Here is a 21,715-nt window from a genome sequence, read left to right as displayed (position 1 = left end):
TTTCAAGCGTTCAGTAGTCACACGTGGCTTAGTGGCCTTTGAACAGGACTGTGCAGCTCTCTAGATGGCAGCGAGGATTAGGTGACATATTGAATGTAAGGTGTGGGTACCTCGGGGCTGATGTGCGGCTGTTACATCCTCTCGGACACACACGTACGCATGCAGAATTTTCCACATGTAGATGGCCTTTACAAGGACCCAAGAGCCCAATGCAGACATGAGACAAATCCAGCACCTTCTAAACGGACCATCTTCCTCACAAGTAGAAGTAAAAGCCGCCCCCTCCTCCCATCCTCTCTTTCCTCCAACACAGTTCCCATCTGCTCTCACCGGGGAACCCCCCACTCTTCCCCATCTTGCACCCCCTCCCCGCGTTTAGACTGGCTGCTGCGAATTCCCACCCGGAATAGAAAGAGAACGTGGCCGGGAGTCCAGGAGGACCCTGCCCTGGGGGGCAGGAAACCTGAGCAACAGCTGTAGAGCCCACTGACCATTCTAGGCTCCCCGCTCCAAGAGGGTACTGGCTGCCTCTCACCTTCCCCGGGAGGCGAGGACCCTCCCACCCCCGTTCCAGGACCCAGGTTTCCAGCCCCTGTCGGGTGTCCAGAGTGGACGGGTGGGTGGGATGCGGTGTTACTGAAGGAGCCAGTGCAAGGGTGGGGCCGCGTGGGTGCCTCGAGCCGACCGCGGCGGGCTGGGCCGCAGGCCCCGACACCACCCTTGACGGCCGGCCGCCGGGGCCCGGAGCCCTCTCGCGCGCGAGCCGACAGGCGCGGACCCGGGCCTGAGCGCCCCCGCACCTCGCACCGCGCCCCAGCTCCCCCTCGCGGTGCCGCAGTCCCCGCGGCGCCGCCCCCAGCCCCGCCCGCCATTACGTCATCGCGGGCCAGGCCGGGGAGGGGGCGACTCCCCCGGTATAAAATGCAGCGCTGGGGGGGCGGCGACTGGTCTCTGCTGCGGAGTCCGCCGGTCCCGCCGCGCGCACAGCTCCGAGGGCCAGCGCCACCACCCTCTCCGCAGCCGGCACCATGCGTGAGATCGTGCACATCCAGGCGGGCCAGTGCGGCAACCAGATCGGCGCCAAGGTGGGCGCGCCGCAGTGCAGGGGCCAGGGAGGGGGCGGCAGGCCCCGAGGATGCCGACCCGGGCCGGGGGTGGCGGGACCCCAGGGTGCGGGCCAGGGCAGGGGCCGGGGGGAGGTGGCGGCGGCCCGCCGGCCCCGGTGGCGCGTTCTCGGCGGGGCCGCCGGGCGGGGCCCAGGAAGCCACACAACCTGCCACGATGCGCGCGGCGACGCATTGGGGTGTGCCTTTAATCAAGGCCCTGCGAGACGTGGTTGGCATTTTCCTGGGTGTATTACTCTCTAGAATTTGCATAGGGAGAGCGGTCATATTAATCCAGTGGCCTCATGTGGAATTAGTGAATTTTCCTCTATAGTTTGAATGAAAAAAATGCACTGTCATTGGCGTGACATGCTAGAGAGAGTTCTTGTTGGGTTTCAAAAACGGGGATTTAGAGAACTTCCCTGATATGAGCACCCTCGACATGATGAGACATAATGTCGGAGTCTGGCTTCCTGTCTGCGAGGCGGCAGGTGACGTCCCGGCGCTGTGACTACCGACCGCAGTGGGCGAGGCAGGAGCCAGCCTGGTGCAAGGGTGTGGGCGGGCGCCCGGACAAGGACGTGGTCTCTTTCACAACCGCCATATTGCCCACCCCAACCTCCCCGCCCCCTTCCCTGCTGCAAATTCACAATGGAGCCTGTGCCCTCACCGTGCCCAGCTTTACCCACTGTCCCCGGTCGGGATCCCAGACTCCTCCAGTCTGCCCTTCCCCACCCAGCCCTGCCGTGGGCAGGGGCGGCAGGCCCTCTGGATGTCAGTGGCCTAAAACTGCTCTGCCTGGAGGGCTGGGTGGGGTTTGCACCAGGAGACCTTGATCCCTGCAGGCAGTTGAGGGGTGGGATCCAAGTGGTCCTTGGTCCTGGTGGGACCCACCCATCGGCTGGGATGCAGTGACATGCAGCCCTGCCTGGGGGTGACGGCCCCCCCCCAACCTCCATGGCTTTCCCTAGAAGGGCATCTGCTGTGCCCACCCTCCTCGTTCAGTGCCCTTCCCAGCTTTTCAGTCTGTCGCCATCATATGGCCGATGCTCTGCGGATTTCCAAGCCCCTCTGCAGCAGCCCCTGGAGGAATAGGGGGGTGCAGCTCTAGGACTCCTTCACTGGCTGACCACAGTGGCCGCTGTTCCAAGCACATGAGAGGGAGAAAAGAGCCATCCTTACCGATATTTAGGATGCCAGCCCATCATGTGATTTTTTTTTTCCCCCCCAGTTTTGGGAGGTCATCAGTGATGAGCATGGGATCGACCCCACTGGCAGTTACCATGGAGACAGTGACTTGCAGCTGGAGAGAATCAACGTGTACTACAATGAAGCTGCTGGTGAGTACTTGAATGTTTTTGCCCAGTCAACCTTGCTTTGCATACTGTGGCAGACGGAATGTACTAGGACAGACAAATGACAAAGACGTGCTTCTTGCATTCGTTTTAAATGTCAACTGCTAAAAACAACACGTTCTATAGCTCCTCACGACTCCTGCATGTTGGCCATGACTAAGCATGCCGTTATCTCCTCTTCTGAGGCAGAAAAGCACCTCTATTCGCTCACTTTTGTCTCAGATGCTAGAATGTTCTCTAATGATTCTGCTGTGAAAGGAGCATAGAGCACAGCCTTGTCTGTGATCCCTTTGCCTGCTGCACATCTAAGGGCGGCTCTGTTCCCCACAGGTAACAAATACGTACCTCGGGCCATCCTGGTGGATCTGGAGCCGGGCACCATGGACTCCGTCAGGTCTGGACCATTCGGCCAGATCTTCAGGCCGGACAACTTCGTGTTCGGTATGTAGTCACGATCAGTGGCAACTGGCTCAGTGAGTCTCCCTTCTCAACACTGTGGAAGTCAGAGATCTTAGTGCTGAATGCCAAGGTGGAGAGTGTGTGTCCGCAGGGAGCCCTAGGTCCTGGCCTAATTCCACCTCATCCTGGGGCGGCCACTTCTCTGGCCCCTCTCTGGGCAGTTCAGAGAACAGTGTCAGCCTGCAGAGGGCCCCTTTGCTCCCCGCCCCCCACCCCCAAATACAGAGTAGCCTGTGACAGGTGAAGAATACAGAGCAGTGACTAACCTTCCAGCAGGAGTCAGAGGACCAGGGCCAGCAGGTAAGCATGTCAGGAAGCCAAAGGCCAAAGGCACAGGTTATGACCAGATGTGGGGCCAGCTGCTTGGAGCCCATCTTCTCTTTGGATCATATTGTGCCCTTGCCCTTGACTGTTTATGGTACCTAATGTAAATATTTACACAAGATTCCTGTTCCTAGTTTTAAAACCAGTTGGGTTTTGGGATGCCTGGGTGTCTCAGTGGGTTAAGCGTCTGCCTTCAGCTCAGGTCATGATTCCAGGGTCCTGGGATCAAGCCCCGAGTCAGGCTCCCTGCCCAGCAGGGGAGTCTGCTTCTCCCTCTGCCGCTATTTGTGCTCTCTCACTCTCAACAAAAACAAAAAACAAAACAAAAAACCAGCTGGGTTTTGTCAAACCATCTTCCTGATCAGTTAATAACTCCATCTGAACTAAACTTGCTTTTTATCCTATTATGATGTCCAGTGTTTTTTGAGGATCATTGATGTATAGACAATTTTTCATAGGTAAAAAAGGTATCTAAAAGAGAAGAATCTGCAACTCTTAAGATTAGTCTACAAATGACAGAAATCAGAATTCCTAATGTTTTAGTGTCTAATATTCTCCTTTCCCTCTGGTAGGCCAGAGTGGCGCGGGCAACAACTGGGCGAAGGGCCATTACACAGAGGGAGCCGAACTCGTGGACTCGGTCCTGGACGTGGTGAGGAAGGAGTCAGAAAGCTGTGACTGTCTGCAGGGCTTCCAGCTGACCCACTCGCTGGGGGGCGGCACGGGGTCCGGGATGGGCACGCTGCTCATCAGCAAGATCCGGGAGGAGTACCCAGACCGCATCATGAACACCTTCAGCGTCATGCCCTCGCCCAAGGTGTCCGACACGGTGGTCGAGCCCTACAACGCCACCCTGTCGGTGCACCAGCTGGTGGAGAACACCGATGAAACCTATTCCATCGACAACGAGGCCCTGTACGACATCTGCTTCCGCACCCTGAAACTGACCACCCCCACGTACGGAGACCTCAACCACCTGGTGTCGGCCACCATGAGCGGCGTCACCACCTGCCTGCGCTTCCCGGGCCAGCTGAACGCCGACCTGCGCAAGCTGGCCGTGAACATGGTGCCCTTCCCGCGCCTGCACTTCTTCATGCCCGGCTTCGCGCCGCTCACCAGCCGCGGCAGCCAGCAGTACCGCGCGCTCACCGTGCCCGAGCTCACGCAGCAGATGTTCGACTCCAAGAACATGATGGCCGCCTGCGACCCGCGCCACGGCCGCTACCTGACCGTGGCCGCCATCTTCCGCGGCCGCATGTCCATGAAGGAGGTGGACGAGCAGATGCTCAACGTGCAGAACAAGAACAGCAGCTACTTCGTCGAGTGGATCCCCAACAACGTGAAGACGGCCGTGTGCGACATCCCGCCGCGCGGCCTCAAGATGTCGGCCACCTTCATCGGCAACAGCACGGCCATCCAGGAGCTGTTCAAGCGCATCTCGGAGCAGTTCACGGCCATGTTCCGGCGCAAGGCCTTCCTGCACTGGTACACGGGCGAGGGCATGGATGAGATGGAGTTCACCGAGGCCGAGAGCAACATGAACGACCTGGTGTCCGAGTACCAGCAGTACCAGGACGCCACGGCCGACGAACAGGGGGAGTTCGAGGAGGAGGAGGGCGAGGATGAGGCTTAAGAACTTCTCAAATAAATCGTGCATCTTTAGTGAACTTCTGTTGTCCTCAATCAAGCATGGTCTATTTGTATACTATGGTGCTCCGTTTTGCCTCTGTCAGAAATTCACACTGTTGATGTAATAATGTGAAACTCCTAAAAAATTACAGTATTGTCTAAGATATCTATACTAATAAAAAAGCATGTGTCCAAAACTGTGTGGTCTCCTTAATTTCATTTCAGGCAATTTTTATTTTCACTGAATGCTTGTTAAATATGTTTCTGGGTTTAGTGACTTTTAACAAACTAGGATTTCTGCTTTAATGTTTTTAATTAATAGCCTTTTCTGCTCTGTTAGTGAAGACAGATAAAAAGACAGTTTTTCATCTTCACGGGCCCAGAGTATTAAAGTAAATGAATCCAGGAAACGTGTGGAAGAAATACAGATTTAAGGACAAAGCAAACCTTCCTACCTTATTTACTGTAGTTCCAGCAACTCTTGTGAAAATGTGGTATCAAGGGCCCTAGGCAAGGATTTTCTTCTGTTTCTCTACTTTGAACAATGATAAATTCAAGTAAAAAGACCAGTGAAACCTTGTACCTCTCAGATAAAAGGGACAGCGTAATTCTAGATTCAAGATATCCTGAAATCACAGTCATAAATACTCCAAATGCTTCAGCTAAGATTCATTGGCGAGAAAGTAAAGCAGAATCAGAATTCAATTTTTAAGCCAATGGTAGACATTCACAACTTTAATGTTAAAAAAATCAGCTTTAATTTTTGTAGCACTTAGAGCTGGAAGACGTTTTAATAGGTCATTATTTCCTTTTGGCTGGGAGCAGTTTGCAGGGAGGAGTAGAAAGCATGGGAAGGCAGGTGAGCTAAGGAGGGACTGCAGTGTGTTTCAAAGGCAGCAACAGGCTCAAGCCCCACAGTAAGGAATCCCCAGGTCCCTGCCGTTCTCAGGGGCCTTTTCCCTGTAAGAAGTCTTCTGCTAACTTATTGAATTCATCTGCAAAACGTAAATGTAGGTTGTGCTTGCCTTCTCGTATCAGATGCAACCTAAAAAAAAAAAAAGTTTACGATTAATGGCACACCATTTAAAACTCACCCTTTCCAACATTTCATGAAAATCTGAAGTGAAAACCTGTCCCATCCTTTTTTTCATGATGACTATTGGGGAGGAAAGGTAAGGTACATAATATAAACTTTCCCTGATTATAGACGTAAGGGTGAGAGCTTCTTGGGGCGTTTACAACCAACCTGGGGGTTGACTTAACAGCACACACATTGTATTTAGAATCTGGAACTGTATCATGTAACACATGGTTTGACTTTAAATCTGATTGAGAGTGGAGGATGTGATTTGGTCATTACTTAGGGGGGAAAAAAAACCCCATTTTAATAAGGTTGATTTTAAGAGAGAAGGTTGGAAAGCCAAGAAAAATACGAAATGTCCAGAATCCACTGGATTGGAACAGGTGAGCTTCCTGAGGTATCCTAGAGTGAAAGCCCAAGTCAGAAATCACAGCCCCAGTCAGAAATCACAGCCCCCAGCAGCCTGTCATTTAAGGTTCAAAATCACCTTGTCACTTTTGGAGGATTGAAGAAATCTGAATATTAGCCCGCAGACAAATGGCACGTAAGTGTTCCTGGGGACCTTGGGGGCAGCTGGAGCTAGCCTCAGCAACCCTTTGTGCATGTCTTGTGGCAAACCTCACTACTCCTAAGACTTCTGTCATAAGCTTTTGGTCAAATGTGGCTGGTTTGCAATTTCTTGAATATAGGCAGTCTTCTTTGTTTTTTTTTTTTTTTTTAAAGATTTTATTTATTTATTTGAGAGAGAGAGAATGAGAGACAGAGAGCATGAGAGGGAGGAGAGTCAGAGGGAGAAGCAGACTCCCCGCTGAGCAGGGAGCCTGATGTGGGACTCGATCCCGGGACTCCAGGATCATGACCTGAGCCGAAGGCAGTCGCTTAACCAACTGAGCCACCCAGGCGCCCCTAGGCAGTCTTCTTTGAGTTCTACATTTATTTTAGTGGTTGTAAAAGTGCAGAAATAAAGTGTTAAACAAAGCTTCTAGGATATAGGCACAAGTTCAAGCTGTTTTGTCTATTATAACAACTGGACATTAAACGATCCTATCGGGGCAAAATGCCAGTTACTACACCGCCTAATTCTCTGACCTTTCAACAACTGGGGGTTGAGAGCTCTAAGAACTTGAGGGAGGATTTGTAGGGAAAAGGAGCTGGGGGATAGAGCTGTCCTTGGACAACGTCGGGCCCCCTGCAACTCAACCATGTGGGGTGTGGGGTAGGAGTACCTAGATACACCTGATAATCTACTTGAAAGAAGGATATATTGTTGGCATCTTTCTGAGGCCCTTGGGAAAGCTAATAATGCCATTAATAATAGCCAGAACACTCCAAATTCAATTTTAATGCTGTTCACAAAAAAAGGATCAACTGCACCAACTCCAAAGATAGGATCCCACTTGCCCCACAGAAGGAGCAGGGCTTGCAGGGATGCTCAGGGCCTCCATTTTTAGAAGGCAGAAAATAACCAGCAGCCGAGGATACTGAGAGGTCATAGAAGGACGTGTTTAGGCTAAACGGCATCCCCTAATGTGTGCTAAGCTGAACTCTGAAGCAGAGGGACCCTGACCTGCCAAAGTTGGATGTCCTCTTTGTGGGTAGCCACAATGGTTATCATAGGGCCTACCCCATTTCTACAATTTGCTCAGATTCCCAACAAGGAAGGAGAGACACCAGCCGTGCATCTCTTCTTTTTAGCCTCAGTGTATCTGCACTATTCCTATGGTAATCTCTAGGTCTTATGGAAATAAACACTAGGTCCCCTTCATTAAAAATATGGGAGGCCTGTTTTCAGGCATCTACATTCAGAACTGCACTGGACTGTGGATGGATGGATGGAATGATGGATGGATGGATGGATGGATGGATGGGGCTATAAAGAAAATTGCTCTCCTCCTTGATACATTTTGGGGGTCATTTCAAGGTCCTTAGTATAATCCTTTAGGATTCACTATACTTGAAACCTATCATGTGTTCCTCTTTGGGAACAGTCCTCTGGACAAGCATAAATATACAGCTGCCAGGGCTATGAAGCGATATACTGCTGATATAGATTCTCACCCAAATAACAGAAAGAACTAATCACATGCTCCATGGAGGGTGGTTTTCAAACAATCACATTTTCCAGGAAAATCAGTAGCAAGTCCCCCACCGTCAGACACATAGTGCAACTGGAAATGTAGGGGCCTCTGAGGGGGCAAATACAAATTCCTCTTTCCAGGGGCAGGTTCCTGCCTGCATTTGGCACCTCCAGAAAAAGAGATTTGATTCTAGATCTTTTGAGGAGCTGAAATGTGTCTGATCCCACAGTGTAAATTCAATGGTCACTTTACCTCTGCTTGGGAAGAGTCCTTCTAGGATGCTCCTTACAGATGAGGTGGCCAAGGACAAACAACACGCCGGCCCCACCATACTACCTCTCCTTCCTCAGTCTAACCTTCAACAGCTTTCAAATTAAGCTGTGAGAACTACAGACAGGAGCAGCCCATAAGTAACGTGCCGTAGCATTTTTTTCTTCACTTTGGATGTGATAAAACTCTAGTGGTATATGAACCCCTAAAGTTGCTAGTCGAGTCTGTGAGCATTTTTGTTTTAGTTGAAAACCAAAGTAGGCTGCTGGTTCTCTGTACCTGGATCTCTTCCACAATGACCACGGGACAGCCATGTGGCCAACAGGGAGGCCTGGTCACTTTCAGGCATTCCTTCCAAGGCCATCCAGACCTCGTTGCCACCAACATCCCCTTTTAATTCTTTATTCTCGGGCACCTGGGTGGCTCAGTCAGTTAAGCGTCTGACTCTTGATTTAGACTTAGCTCATAATCTCAGGGTTGTGAGATGGAGCCCTGCATCAGGCTCGACGCTGGGCATGGAGCCTGCGTGGAATTTTCTTTCTCCTTTTTCCCTCTGCCCCTTCCCCCCACAGTCACTCTCAAATAATTAATAAATTATATTTATAATTTATATATATATGTGTGTGTGTGTGTATATATATATATATTCTTTATTCTCTGCTCCTTTCAGAAAGCCCAGTGGGTGGGCCACAATCCCCTTCAAGCTGGTAAAATGGGGGTGTAGAGCACGGCCTCCAAACCTGCATCCTCTCCAGCAGGCTCTCCCCCTCAGCCCGAGAGCCGAGCAGATGTTTGGGAAAGGGAAGTAGACTTCTGAGAAGTTCCTTCCCTCAAATGCAATCATATCTCAAGCATTAGAAAGAAACCAAACTGCCTCAGCGGCTGCTTTTCTGATAACACCACAGCTAGGAGCGGACCCCCTCTGGGCTGTCCGGGTCTACCAGACTGATGCTTTTAACTCGTGTGCGGAGAAACAAGCCCTGCCAAACCTGCAGGACGATAGGGGCCATGTTGGGGCCTTCTGACCGGACTGAGAGCTCTGAGTCACAGCTAAATGTAATTGGAGGTGATACCACAGGGTTAAAGCCATGGGCTGTATGGGGTCAGGATGTGTACAGTCTAATCAATGTGGGATCCATGCTGGCAAGTTATTTCATCTTCCCAGGTCACACTTTCTCATCTGGAAAAGGGGGACAAGTAACAGCATCTACCCCACAGGATTACTCCAAAGACAAAACGAGATAAGGCACACAAGCCACATCGTACAGGACCTTTGGGCACACAGCGAACAATAAATGTTTTCTATTATTTTCTTATTCTATTTGAGTCGCACTTTACAATACGCAAAAGTCCTCACAATGGTTCTAATTATGGACAGCATCGTTAATGAAATGCTCTGACTTGGGAGCACAATTTATTTACGTTTGGCTAACATAATCTACTCCAAGTGGAAGATTCTCAAGAGAGATTTTACAAAATGTCACGGGTAAGGTTTGTCTAGAAAGGAGGAGACCCCACTCTCTCTAAAATACAAAGGACTCAGCTTTGTAAGGACGAGGCTAATCCTGTTTTGTGTTCATCCTGTAACCCGACCGTAAGTGGGGTCTTGAGCTGACTGCTTTCCCTGCAACTACAGCAGCAAGCAGCTAGGGATGAGGAACTAGAAGCAGCGGCTGGGAGGAGGAAGGGATGGGGAGAGGTAGAGAAGTCACCTGGGGCAGTTAGGAGAAGGGAGGGCAGATCTTCCCTCCCCCGTCCCAAGGCTAGAGTTGGTCCAGAAATGGAAGTCAAGGCAGCCATCCCTCCTGCACTGTCCACCTCCCCCCAGTAACCTGGCTCACTCTACCACAGAGCTGAAAACAATCCTTTGTCATCAGCATGAACTTTTGTCACCTAGGTCAGTTCATTTCAGCTCCTCCTGGCCCGCACCAGAGGCCCTGGGCCATCTTACCTCTGGTGATTGGACCTGAGGAGCCCAGGAAGCTGCAGAGAGAGGTCCTTCCTCCCTTCCATGAGTCAGACAAAGAACTCATGGCACCTGGCCCACCACCTAGACAGCCTAACCCTCACTACCAATGTGCACCCTCACTACCACCCTGCTGGAACACGCTCCAGTGAATCTACCAGAGGCCAAGACCTCTGTGGAGAGTGGCCTGTACCTGTGCCCTCCCCATTGTGACGGCTGGTTTTGTGCATAAACTTGACTGAGCCATGGATGCCCAGCTATTTGGTCAAACATTGTTCTGAGCATTTCTGTGAGGGCATTTTTTGGATGAGATTAACATTTAAATCACTACAATTCCGTGAAGCAGACTGTCCTCCCTGATATAGGTGGGCCACATCCAATCAGTTGAAGGCCTGAATAGAACAAAATGGCTGACCCTCCCTCAGGAGGTAAGAGGCAATTCCTCCTGCCTGACTGCCTTCAAACTGGGACATCAGCATTTTTTTTTGCCTTTGGACTCACACGGAAACATTGGCTCTGCCCAGTTCTCAGGCCTTCAGGCACACTGGAACCACACCATCAGCTCTCTTGGGGCTCTAACTTGTTAATGTTCCAGCTTGCCCACCGAAGATCTCGGACTTCTCAGCCTCCATAATTGCATGAGCCAATTCCTTATCCCGTAAAATAAATCAACCTCCGCATGCATGCATGCGTGCATGTCTGTTGTGTGTATCCTATTGGTTCTGTTTCTCTGGAGAACCTTAATACCCCCTGACAACAGTCTGAAAGTCGGGTCAGAGAGCAGCTTGCCACTGACCTCCTATCAAGCGACACCCCAGCTGCCTCCTGGGACCCCTGATCACTTGCACCCACCCCAGCATTCCAGCCACGGAAGTGGCAGCTACTGTGTAGCTCTTACTAGATCTACAAAATATTCTGAAATGATACGTATCATCCCCATTTCACACACAAGGACACAGAAGTACAGAAATACATGCACGCTGCTGAAGGGCACACTTAGGGACAGCACCAGCACTCAAACCTGGGTCTGAGTCCCTGCCCGTGCTCTTAATCCCCGCTGTGAACGCTGCTCAGGATCCCAATGTACCAATCCTGCTCTCCAGCAAGACTCCATGTCCCACCGCTCCCCGTTAGCTCACACTGAACCCCTGGTGCCAAGTCTTTGCACACATGGACTTTACCCCTCATTCTTTCCCACTTGATCTGGCTCTCTGGCCCGGGCCCCAGAGCACACAGTTGGACTCCTCACCACACTTTTTGGGACTGAGTCACTGGTCAATGGCCCCTGTGTGCCTCTCATATTCTCTTTCAAAGTGTAGCAAGCACTTTAAAATGCACTAGACCACATCCTGGGACCGATGTTGACATGGTCAACAGGAAGAAAATTAAATTCATATGCTCACAACTGTTAAAAAGGACCATGCAGTCTCAAAACAATGAGTAACTGGTGAAGGATACATTTGAGTTGCTACCGGAGGGATGAGTCCACTTGGCCAGGCAATGGGAGGTGGTGGAGGGAGGGCCATGGAGAGGGATTCCAGGCATGGTGCTGGTCATCTGCAGCTGGGTCTGGAACCCGGGTCCTGGTCTCTGCTGGTCCTCCTATTCCTGAGATCTGAGCACCTCCACAGAAACATGGGCTCATGCACACTGAATTGCACGTCCCGCAAATCCATATGTTGAAGTCCTAACCCCCAGCATCTCAGAGTGTGACTTTATTTGGATATAAGATCTTTAAAGAGGTGACTAATGAGATCATATGGATGGGACCTAATCCAATGTGACTGGTGTCCTTCTAAGAAGACGACTATTTATAAGCCAAGGAAAGAAGCCTAAGAAGAAATCAACCCTGCTGATACCCTGATCTCAGACTTCTAGCCTCCAGCACTGAGAGAGGGAATACGTTTCTACTGTTTAAGCCGCCCAGCATGTGATATTTGTTAGTGGTGCTAGCTGACCCGTACATGTGGCTCAACCAGCTGTGAAGTCACATCGTCTTCTGAGCTGGCTCAGCCCCACCGCCTCCCGAGGCTTGTCCACGGCAACCCCAAAGGGTCTCATGGGTGCTGGCCTCTGATCAGCGCAAATCCTCTGAAAGCGAGCTGGGGCTGGCCTTAAGGGGATGCCCAAGGAGCAGCCAGATAGCCAAGGGGTGAGCGGTCAGGGCTTTGCAGTCTAGGAGGGAGGGCTGGATGAGCAGGGAACGCACAGGGGCTGGGGCAGGACAAGGAGAATCGAAGTGGCAAGGGCGCCCCCCTCCCCCCGCTCTAATCAGAGTAGCTCTTATTTTATGTGTTATGTCTTGGGCTTCTGCATCAGAGTTTGTTAGGCGGAAGCGTTCAGCTGCCTAAAAACAAGTTTTAAAACCACTGAACTTGAATGATCCTTAAGTCCTCTTCGCTTCCAAGAGACTCTACCATTGTTTCTCACAAAGAGAAGAAAGAGAGACAAATTAACACAGGTCTGTTTAGCAGGCCTGAACAACCCCCCACCCTTCATTGGGCCTCCTTCTGAGGAGAGAAAGGCATTTCTCTCATATGTGATTATCTGTTTGTTGGTATAATCTCTGAAGGGATAGACTGTATCCTTAAGTTTAATTATAAATGTACCTGGCAAGGTAATGAAATATCAAGTTCACTGGAAACTTGCCACTCTACCTTGCTTTCCTATTGTCACATGGCCTGCAGCGCTGAATCTCAGTAGGACTTTGGTGCTCAAGGAATCCACCTTCCTTTTCTGGGGTCTGAAGTAACCCACCTGGGTTCTAGGTGGGTTCAGGCCGAACACAAAGGGCTCTTACAGCACAGCAATGCAGGTGTAAAATGCAAGCCAGTTTAAGACAATCATCGCCAATAATACTTTACCTTCCACTCATTTGTTCCAAAGAACACTGCTCTAAGAAAATAATCTTCCATAAAACAGTCTCCTGAAATAATTAACATCTGAACAGGAAGGGACTATTTTTTTCCCATATTGATGTATTCCGTTGCTAGGAGATGGGTTTGGAACAGAATTCCTAAATTAAACTTCCTTGCAGACTGACTTGTATTGAACCTGGCTCTCTAAGAGAACACACTGCATTTATCATGAGCATCAGTGTGCAGAAACCTGTCATTTCTGAAGCTAGAAGACAATTAACCAGGTCAGCAAGCATATAATCCAGGCATCTTACCATCATATTAAAATAAGAGTATGTTTATGAGAGGCAGCTGTGCTGTGGGGGAAAAGTGCTATATTAGGAGGGAAAAATATCCAGGATTTGTCATTTACTAGCTCTGAAACCTTGGAAGATTACTTAAGAACTCTCAACCTTGATTTTCTCATCTATACATGGGGACAATATTTTTTTCATAAGTTTGTTATGAAGTGTAGTTAGGTATTGTATGTAAAATGCCTTTTAAAATATAAAATGCTATATGGATATAAAAATTATACAGGCCGATAATAATTATATTTTACTGTAGGATAAGAAGCATGGCCCCCACATTTAAAAATTCTCCTTTTGTTTGTTGAAATTTATCATGGAATAATATGATTAAGAAGTAGTGCAGGGGCCCCTGGGTGGCTCAGTCAGTTAAGCGTCTACCTGTGGCTCAGGTCATGATCCCGGGGTCCTGGGATTGAGACCCACATTGGGCTCCCTGCTAGGGGGAGCCTGCTTCAGCCTGCTTCTCCCTCTCCCTCTGCCCCCACCCCCTGCCCACTTATGTGCTCCCTCTCTCCCGCTCTACACTCTCTCTCTAATAAATAAAATCTTAAAAAAGAAAAAAAGTAGTGGATGGCTTACACCATACACAAAGATAAACTCAAAATGCGTTATAAACCTACATGTGAGGCCTGAAACCATAAAACTCCTAGAAGAGAACACAGGCAGTAACTTCTTTAACATTGGACATAGCAACTTTTTTCTAGATATGTCTCCTGAGGCAAGGGAAACAAAAGCAAAAATAATCTATCGGGACTTCATCAAAATAAGAAGCTTCTGCACAGCAAAGGAAATAATCAATAAAACTAAAAGACAATCTATTGAATTAGAGAAGATATTTGCAAATGACATATCTGATAAAGGGCTAGTATCCAAAACATGTAAAGGACTTATGAACTCAGCATCCAAAAAAACAAATAATCCAATTAAAAAATAGAAGACATGAATAGATATTTCTCCACAGAAGACATCCAGATGGCCAACAGACACATGAAAAGATGCTCAACATCACTCATCATCAGGGAAATGCAAGTCGGAACTACAAGGAGATATCACTTCATACCTGTCAGAATGGCTAAAATCAAAAACACAAGACAAGAGTTGGAGAGGACAGAGAAAGGGAAACCCTCTTACACTGTTAGTGGGAATGCAAACTGGTGCAGCCACTCTGGGAAACAGTATGGAGGTTGCTCAAAAAGTTAAAAATGGAACTACCCTATAATTTGGTAATTGCACTACTGAGTATTTACCCCAAAGAATACAAAAACACTAATTCAAAGGGATACACGCACCCCTATGTTTATAGGAGCATTATTTACAATAGCCAAATTATGGTAACAGCCCAAGTGTCCACTGATAGATGAATGGATAAAGAAGAGGTGGTATATATACACACAGGAATATTACTCAGCCATAAAAAAGGATGAAATCCTGCCATTTGTAACAACATGGATGGAGCTAGAGAGTATAATGCTAAGGGAAATAAGTCAGTCAGAGAAAGACAAATATCACACGATTTCACCCATATGTGGAATTTAAGAAACAGACAAGTAAAAGAAAAAAAAAGAAGACAAACCAAGAAACTGACTCTTAACTCTAGAGAACAAATGGATGGTTAGTAGAGGGGAGATGGGGGGGTGAAATAGGTGATGGGGATTAAGAGGACATTTATCATGATGAGCACTGAGTAACATATTAGACTCAACATAAGAATTGTTGAGTCATTCTATTGTATACCTGAAACTAATATAATGCTGTATGTTAACTATACTGGAATTTAAAAAAAACAGTAGTGGAACTGTTTCTGAGTCTGGTTTCCCTGCTGGATTGTGTGAGCTCTCAGGACAGGGACCAGTACTAACCATGCCAGGCAGTGCTGGCCCATGAGGCATCAGAAATCAGCTCATGGAGGGAAAGGAGAAAAGGAGGGAAGCAGAGAGGAAGGGAAGGAGGAAGGGAGGGAGGATTTTCTTAAGTCATTAATAAAGCCAATTTCAAAAGAATTTCTTAGAATTCCAAAGATGGAGTAATGACAGCATCTCTGGAATTAATATATAGTCTCTGAAGGGGTCAAGGCTCACTTGAATATTTATCCTCTGGTATGTTTGTAAAAAAAAAAAAAAAAATCAGGTCACTACTCCCTGGGCACACCTCACTTTCTCCTTCAGAGTATGCATCCATTTCAGGGAAAGAAAATGCAAGATTTATTCAACTTTAAATTTTCATCTTGATATAAGTACCAGGGGAAGCTGGCTCCTGCATTAGCCAAAGTACTTAAAAGATAAATTTCTATTCCATACAAAAATGCATGGGCTTAAAGAACAGAATTTCTGCTGACATGTATAATAAGCTTCTTCGATGTCCAAGGCTGCTTGGCAGAAACAAGAATGCAAAGAACAAGTAACATGTATCTGCTGTTTAATCGAGTGAGCCACCAACATGGCTTGGTATATGTTGATATTTTGTGATTCTGAATAACAGGCTTCCCATCTGATGTGTACATATTTAAGGCTGAAATAACATGAGAAGTTTACAACATAATTTTAAGTGGAAAAAAAGCAGGATTCAGAGTTGAATACAGAATATAATTATATTTATGTTTAAAAAATACTAGAAAGGAGAAACATATTAAAATTGCTAATAGCTGGGGGCGCCTGAGTGGCTCAGTCGGTTAAGGGTCTGACTTCTGCTCAGGTCCTGATCCCAGGCTCCCTGCTCAGCAGGAGTCTGCTTCTCACTCTGCAACCCTGCCCCCACCGCCGTGTGCTCTCTTTTTCCACTCTCTCTCTCCGCGCTCTCTCTCAAATAAATAAAATCTTTAAAAAAATGCTAATAGCAGAAGTACTTAAACGGGTGGCAAGCAGCAGGCAATCTGTTTTCTTCTTTTGATTTTACAAATTCTCTTTCCTGGGTAGATAGTACTTTCATAATGATAAACACATCTGAAAATTTCCAAATTATATAAAACTGTTTTAGTTAACACTGATGGCTAGAAATCTAAACTGTCTGCAGTGTTACAGAACTTGGTACCTATTAGCACATTTGCCGTAAGACATACATCTAAGAATTCCTTTCCTTCTGGTTCCCGGTTACCCACAAATCCCGGCTCCTTGCGTTCGGCATTTCCCTGGAACCCCAAACAGAGCAGTACTATTTACTGACACTGGCAAACTGGGAAGGGGGGGGACATCTTAAAAACTCCCAACCCCAGCGGTGCCTGGGTGGCTCAGTCGGTTAAGCGGCTGCCTTCGGCTCAGGTCAGGATCCCCGGGTTCTGGGATCGAGTCCCGAGTCTGCTCTGCGGAGAGCCTGCTTCTCTCTCTGCCTCCCCCTCTCTCTCTGTCTCTAATAAATAAATAAATAAATAAATAAGATCTTCTGAAAAAAAAAAAATCCCCATTCCAATGTTTCCTTTCCTTCCCTAGCTCCTTCCACGCATGCACGTCCTGAGGCTGTGAGGCAGAGCGCCGGGGCAGAGATGGCACTTACCGCGACCCTCTCACGTGTTTGTGTATGAAGTCGGCGTGGAACCGTGGGACCAGCGGATCCTTCTCTCCGTGCACGATTAAGGTGGGGCACTGAATCAGCGGCAGCAAGTGCCCACAGATATTCCCTGCAAGACAAACAGCACCGAGGATCTGCTTCCATGTGACCAGCACGCCGGGGGAGTCAGAGGAGAAGCAGGGGGCTGGGGCCTGTCCTGCCTCCCTCCAGACCTCCAGAACTGTCCCTAAAAGAGGTGGTCTGCATTAGACGGGGTCCGAGGGGTCTCCTAGCTCTCACAATCTGTGCGCCTCCTTTTCTGGTTCTCTGGTTTTTTTTTTCTCCTTCTTGGAAAGTTCTAGTAAACAAGCAGTTTTGCCTGATTATATGCATAATTTATGCAAAACAGGAAAATAAACACACAAAAAAACCCCACAGCTCTTTATATTATGGAGAGGAGTCCCCAGTTTGCAAAACACTGGTAGGTGCTTGGCATCTGAAAAGCTTTTCCCTTGAAATAATGTCTTATGTGGTCCCCTGGGCCCTAGCTACCCTCAGAGCTTCTATACCTCCTGTGAAGTTTTAACTTACACATAGCAAATGAGCTTCTCTTCATTCCTCCTGCCTCCATGACATTCCTGACTGCCATACTCTGGAGACGATAAGGGCCTCACCTCCATTGTAACGACCTTCCTGAGGCGGATGAGGAACAACCTGGCTCTGGTCCTGTCCTACTGTTTCCCGCCTGGGAAATCTTGGTGGTTCCTCAGTGAGGAGTTTCAGCCTCCTCCCTGGTCAAAGAGGGGATAGTTCCAGTTCTCTGGGGTGGCTGTGAGGCCAAAAAGAGGTGTCCTATCTACAGTTCTGGGCAGCAGGCAGGTACTCCATAAAGTGAGCTCCTTCCTCCTCTGCCTCCTCCCGGCCTCTGCAGGGGTCACTGGGGCCCTGAGAAAGCTGGGAGCCAGCCCACTGGGGTGCTGCCCAGGGACCTGGCCTATCCCTCCTCCTCAGTGGCAGGGGTTGGGAGCACTGCCTGCTAAATGAGAAGGGGACGGGTTGGCCAGAGAAATACTTCTCTAGGTCTCAGAAGCTGCCATCTCCTGTCCCTGGGATGACACACACGTGTTAACTGCATAATCAGAGGACGAAGCGAGCAGTCGTCCTGAGCACTGTGGGTCAGACACTGTTCGCATGGGTTCATGCCCGTGACCCACTGCCTTATCTGCTGTAGCTCACTTGGTCTGACAATCATTGGTAGATACCGTACTTTTCCAAAGAGAGTCCTAATAACCTTTTATCAAGCACTTACTCTGTACGTGGTACTGCACCACAGCTGATCATGCAGAACCCTGTTTAGTCCTCAAAACACCTTACGGGGTAGTTATCAGCTGCTTCGGCTCACAGGTGGGGAACAGCAGCTTAGGGAAGCTGAGTCGTCTGCCCATCACTCTGACAGCAACCAAGTGGCAAGGCCAGACTTCACACCCAGGCCCGTCTGACTCCAAATCTGTGCAGCTAACCACTATGCTAAACCGAGCATCTACCAACATGCACAGCGTACAATTATGAAAAAAAGTTGTCCTGTGAAATTAATGAGTGTGGAGGGGAGGTAAGTAGTTTATTAACAGTCTTGCTGTAAGATCACTGCTATGGTTCCTCTATATTTTGACATTTTCCCCCTCCCTTTCTTTTTTTTAAAAACTGTATTTGATGTTTTTTAGTTTTAGGTTTACAGCAAAATTGAGTGGAGGGTTCAGGGATTTCCTCTGTACCCCAGCCCCCCACATGCACAGCCTCCCCCACTATCAGTATCTCCTATCCAAGTAGGACATTTTTATAACTGATGAACCTACATGGACACATATGTCATCATCACCCAGAGTCCCGAAATTACATCAGGGTTTAGTCCTGGTTGTTGCACGTTCTGTGGGTTTGGGCAAGTGTATAATGACATGGAGCCACCATTATGGGATTACAGAGTATTTTCACGGCCCTAAAAATCCTGTTTTGGACATTCTAACAGGTGAGTGTTGGGATCTTGTTATTTGGCTCATCTTTTAATCAGGTTTTCTTCTTATTGTTCAGGTTTAAGAGTCTGTTGCACATCCGGATAACAGTGCTTTATCAGATATGCCTTTTGCAAATATTTTCTCCCAGTCTGTGGCTTGTCTTTCCATACTCTTGACAGGGTCTTTCGCAGAATGGAAGCTTTGGATTTTAATAGATACAGGATGTATGTTTGAGCTGCAGATTTAATTCTGCTTCTGCCTCTGAATCTTCCTACCCCGCTCTCTAGTCAGGAAAGCACAAAAATTTACATTTCAAGAATGTGCCTTCTTTAATGGAGAACTGTCTTAGACATCTTTATGGCATTTTTGTTTTAAGAGCTGAGGGAGACACTTTTCAAAGATCTATTTCTTTGGGTGGGTACTGCACTGGAACAGGATATATTTGCTGTTTTGAACTTGAACCAGAAAAGTAATAGTTCCAAATGTCCTTTTCATTGTGAAAGTTTGGATAGGTGACTCACTCTGGAAATGATTACCTAATAGATCAAACTGCTCCTTCAGCTGCAGCCATTTTGTCACGAATGTGCTCCCAGATTTGATCTCAGCTACCCTCTATTCTTTTAGCAGTGAAAATAGAAGAGTGAGAGATTAGCAATGTAAATAGCTATTGAAAAACAGACTTCAATTAAGAATTTCTCTTAAAGATGTCAGTTCTTCCTGTTAGTGGAAATCTTGTTAATTTTTCCGATAAAGACGGAATTAGAGTCACATAACTAAGTTCTGAAGGTGGGAAATAAACTGAACGCTCTTCCTCAGGCTAATTCTGCTGGAGCTGAAGGTCATGACACAAAGGCCCTTCTTTTTTATCCTGGTAAGAGAGGATGTAGCAGGGTCACGCATCTAACTGTGAAAAAGAAAAAAATATGGTACGCGCGACAGCTTGTTTGTTTTCTGATTACCCACTCCAGAATCAGAAAAAAACAAACTCTATTTGAGGCTTCTGGAGAATTATTTTGTCATCGTACACACAAAGGATTAGAAGGAAAAAAGAACAGTCTGCTATTAAAGACTTCACACTGTGAACCCTGATACATAGAGTAGGTGTATACATATAGTATCGCTTAAGGCGGATTTATTATACAAGAGCGTGTATGGTATACAATCACTAGCATCCTCTGTTCACGCATTAGTGTGAAAGGACAGTGGGTGAGTGCATTCATCACCAGGAAATTCTGGAACACCAGGGGAAGAACGTAAGCAGCCTTTCTAATCAGCAAAGGAACAGCTAAACAGTTCACATAACCTACCATCTGGAAGACGTTTAAATTGTTTTATGCCATCCACCCACTTCTCACAGGTTTTGGCAAAGTAGTCATAGCCATATAAGGTTTCAAGAGGTTTTCTTGTTTTCTCACTCCATTTAGAAACATCTCGGATACCTGAAAAATAGAAGTATTGACAGGAACAGGTTTAGTCTAGGGGCACCTGGGTGGCTCAGTCGGTTAAGCATCTGCCTTCGGCTCAGGTCATGATCCTCAAGCCCTGTGTTGGGCTCTCTGCTCGGCAGGAAGCCTGCTTCTCCCTCTCCCCCTGACCCTCCCCCAGCTCGTGCTCTCTCTCTCTCTCTCTCTCAAATAAATAAATCTTTTAAAAAACTGAAACACATGAACAAATTCAATTACTTAGCCCACTCCTTTCCGTATTTCTTTAAACACACTGATAATTCTAATGCTTCTGAGCATATTACATCTTGCTTAATAACAGCTTTTAACACAGTGCTTCTGCTACACAATACACCTCAAAGAAAACACGACTAATGACATGAACTCATATCGAACAATAACCCCTCCACGGCACTCCCGACAGTGCCAGGGCCCTGGCAGGCACCCTGTATGTACTCAGTGAATGCAGTTACAGAGTGGAGGGAAAACTGCTGCTTACAAGTGCAACTGCCTTCCAAGGCGGGCGGATGCTGTGACAGACAGCGCCGGATCCGTTCCGACCTGCACAGGTAAGCCCAGAGGTGCACATGGAGGCTGGGAGAGCTGACCTGCTCGGCACAGGAGTGAAAAGACTTCACAGAGAGGTGCAGAGAAGTCTGGAAATTAAGAGGGTGTGGAGGAGATCTGGGAAGAAGAAAAAGGAGAGTTGGAAAAGGGGAAAGGAGAGAGGAGCCAGCAAGAGGTCATAAAGATGGCCAATAAAAAAAAAATCTCCTACAGATATTTCTACTTTGGGCTCTATTGCAGACCACACCCTCTGCAAGGTACCCTTGCAGCAGAAAGACTAGTTTTTTTTTTTTTTTCTTAAGTAGGCTCCATGCCCAGCGTGGAGCGCAATGCGGGGCTTTAACTCATGACCCTGAGATCAAGACCTGAGCTGAAATCAAGAGTCAGACACTCAACCAAGTGAGCCACCCAGGCGTCCCTACGACTAAATTGTACATAAAACATATTCTTTGTTGCATTGTTGGAGTTGCAGCAATTAATGGAAACTAGGATATGAAGGTGTGTGTGTGAGAAAGAGAACCTAAAAAGAGAGCAAAGAGTGGTAAGACTACTCAAAAGGCAGGGTGGCTTTTGGGGGAAATGTAACTGGTAGTTGGGGGTGGGTGGGTAGAGCCGAACCCAAGATTCCTAGATTAAGTGGAGATGAAAATGGCTCCAACCTGGTATGATCCTGTGCTTCCCCAGAGTAGCAAATGTAAATCCTCTCTGAAAGAAGCATCATCAATTTGTATGCACGGTCTTTTG

The 21,715-nt window shown here is 47.8% G+C and overlaps 2 protein-coding genes across 3 annotated transcripts in view; one reads left to right on the top strand and one right to left on the bottom strand.

Moving 5' to 3' along the window:
- The first annotated feature begins 932 nt into the window (after window positions 1-932).
- Window positions 933-5,067, top strand: TUBB2A (tubulin beta 2A class IIa). The gene is made up of 4 exons (XM_032424750.1): window positions 933-1,085; window positions 2,335-2,443; window positions 2,789-2,899; window positions 3,814-5,067. Exons 1-4 carry the CDS (start codon window positions 1,029-1,031, stop codon window positions 4,872-4,874), a joined length of 1,338 nt encoding a protein of 445 aa, XP_032280641.1. The 5' UTR covers window positions 933-1,028; the 3' UTR covers window positions 4,875-5,067.
- A 69-nt stretch (window positions 5,068-5,136) lies between these two features.
- The window catches only part of BPHL (biphenyl hydrolase like), a 36,561-nt gene continuing 19,982 nt past the window's right edge, over window positions 5,137-21,715 (bottom strand). For both annotated transcript variants that reach the window (XM_032424751.1, XM_032424752.1), the window contains exons 5-7: window positions 20,270-20,401; window positions 16,960-17,083; window positions 5,137-5,915 (exon numbers count right to left, since the gene is read on the bottom strand). In XM_032424751.1, the coding sequence (XP_032280642.1) occupies window positions 5,816-5,915; window positions 16,960-17,083; window positions 20,270-20,401 (356 nt within the window). In that variant the 3' untranslated portion in view covers window positions 5,137-5,815. The remainder of the gene's footprint in view (window positions 5,916-16,959; window positions 17,084-20,269; window positions 20,402-21,715) is intronic.

The sequence above is a fragment of the Phoca vitulina genome, unplaced genomic scaffold (assembly GCF_004348235.1).
Source record: "Phoca vitulina isolate PV1807 unplaced genomic scaffold, GSC_HSeal_1.0 scaffold31, whole genome shotgun sequence".
In the NCBI taxonomy this organism is placed as follows: Eukaryota; Metazoa; Chordata; class Mammalia; order Carnivora; family Phocidae; genus Phoca; species Phoca vitulina.
This window is presented reverse-complemented; position numbering and strand designations above follow the sequence as displayed.

What these genes read in the sequence shown, in the direction of transcription:
- TUBB2A (XM_032424750.1), top strand. Translation starts at nt 1,029, where the DNA reads ATGCGTGAGATCGTGCACATCCAGGCGGGCCAGTGCGGCAACCAGATC. An exon ending in GCAACCAGATCGGCGCCAAG is followed by an intron (nt 1,086 to 2,334) that starts GTGGGCGCGCCG and finishes TTTCCCCCCCAG; the next exon opens with TTTTGGGAGGTCATCAGTGA. An exon ending in GCCGGACAACTTCGTGTTCG is followed by an intron (nt 2,900 to 3,813) that starts GTATGTAGTCAC and finishes TCCCTCTGGTAG; the next exon opens with GCCAGAGTGGCGCGGGCAAC.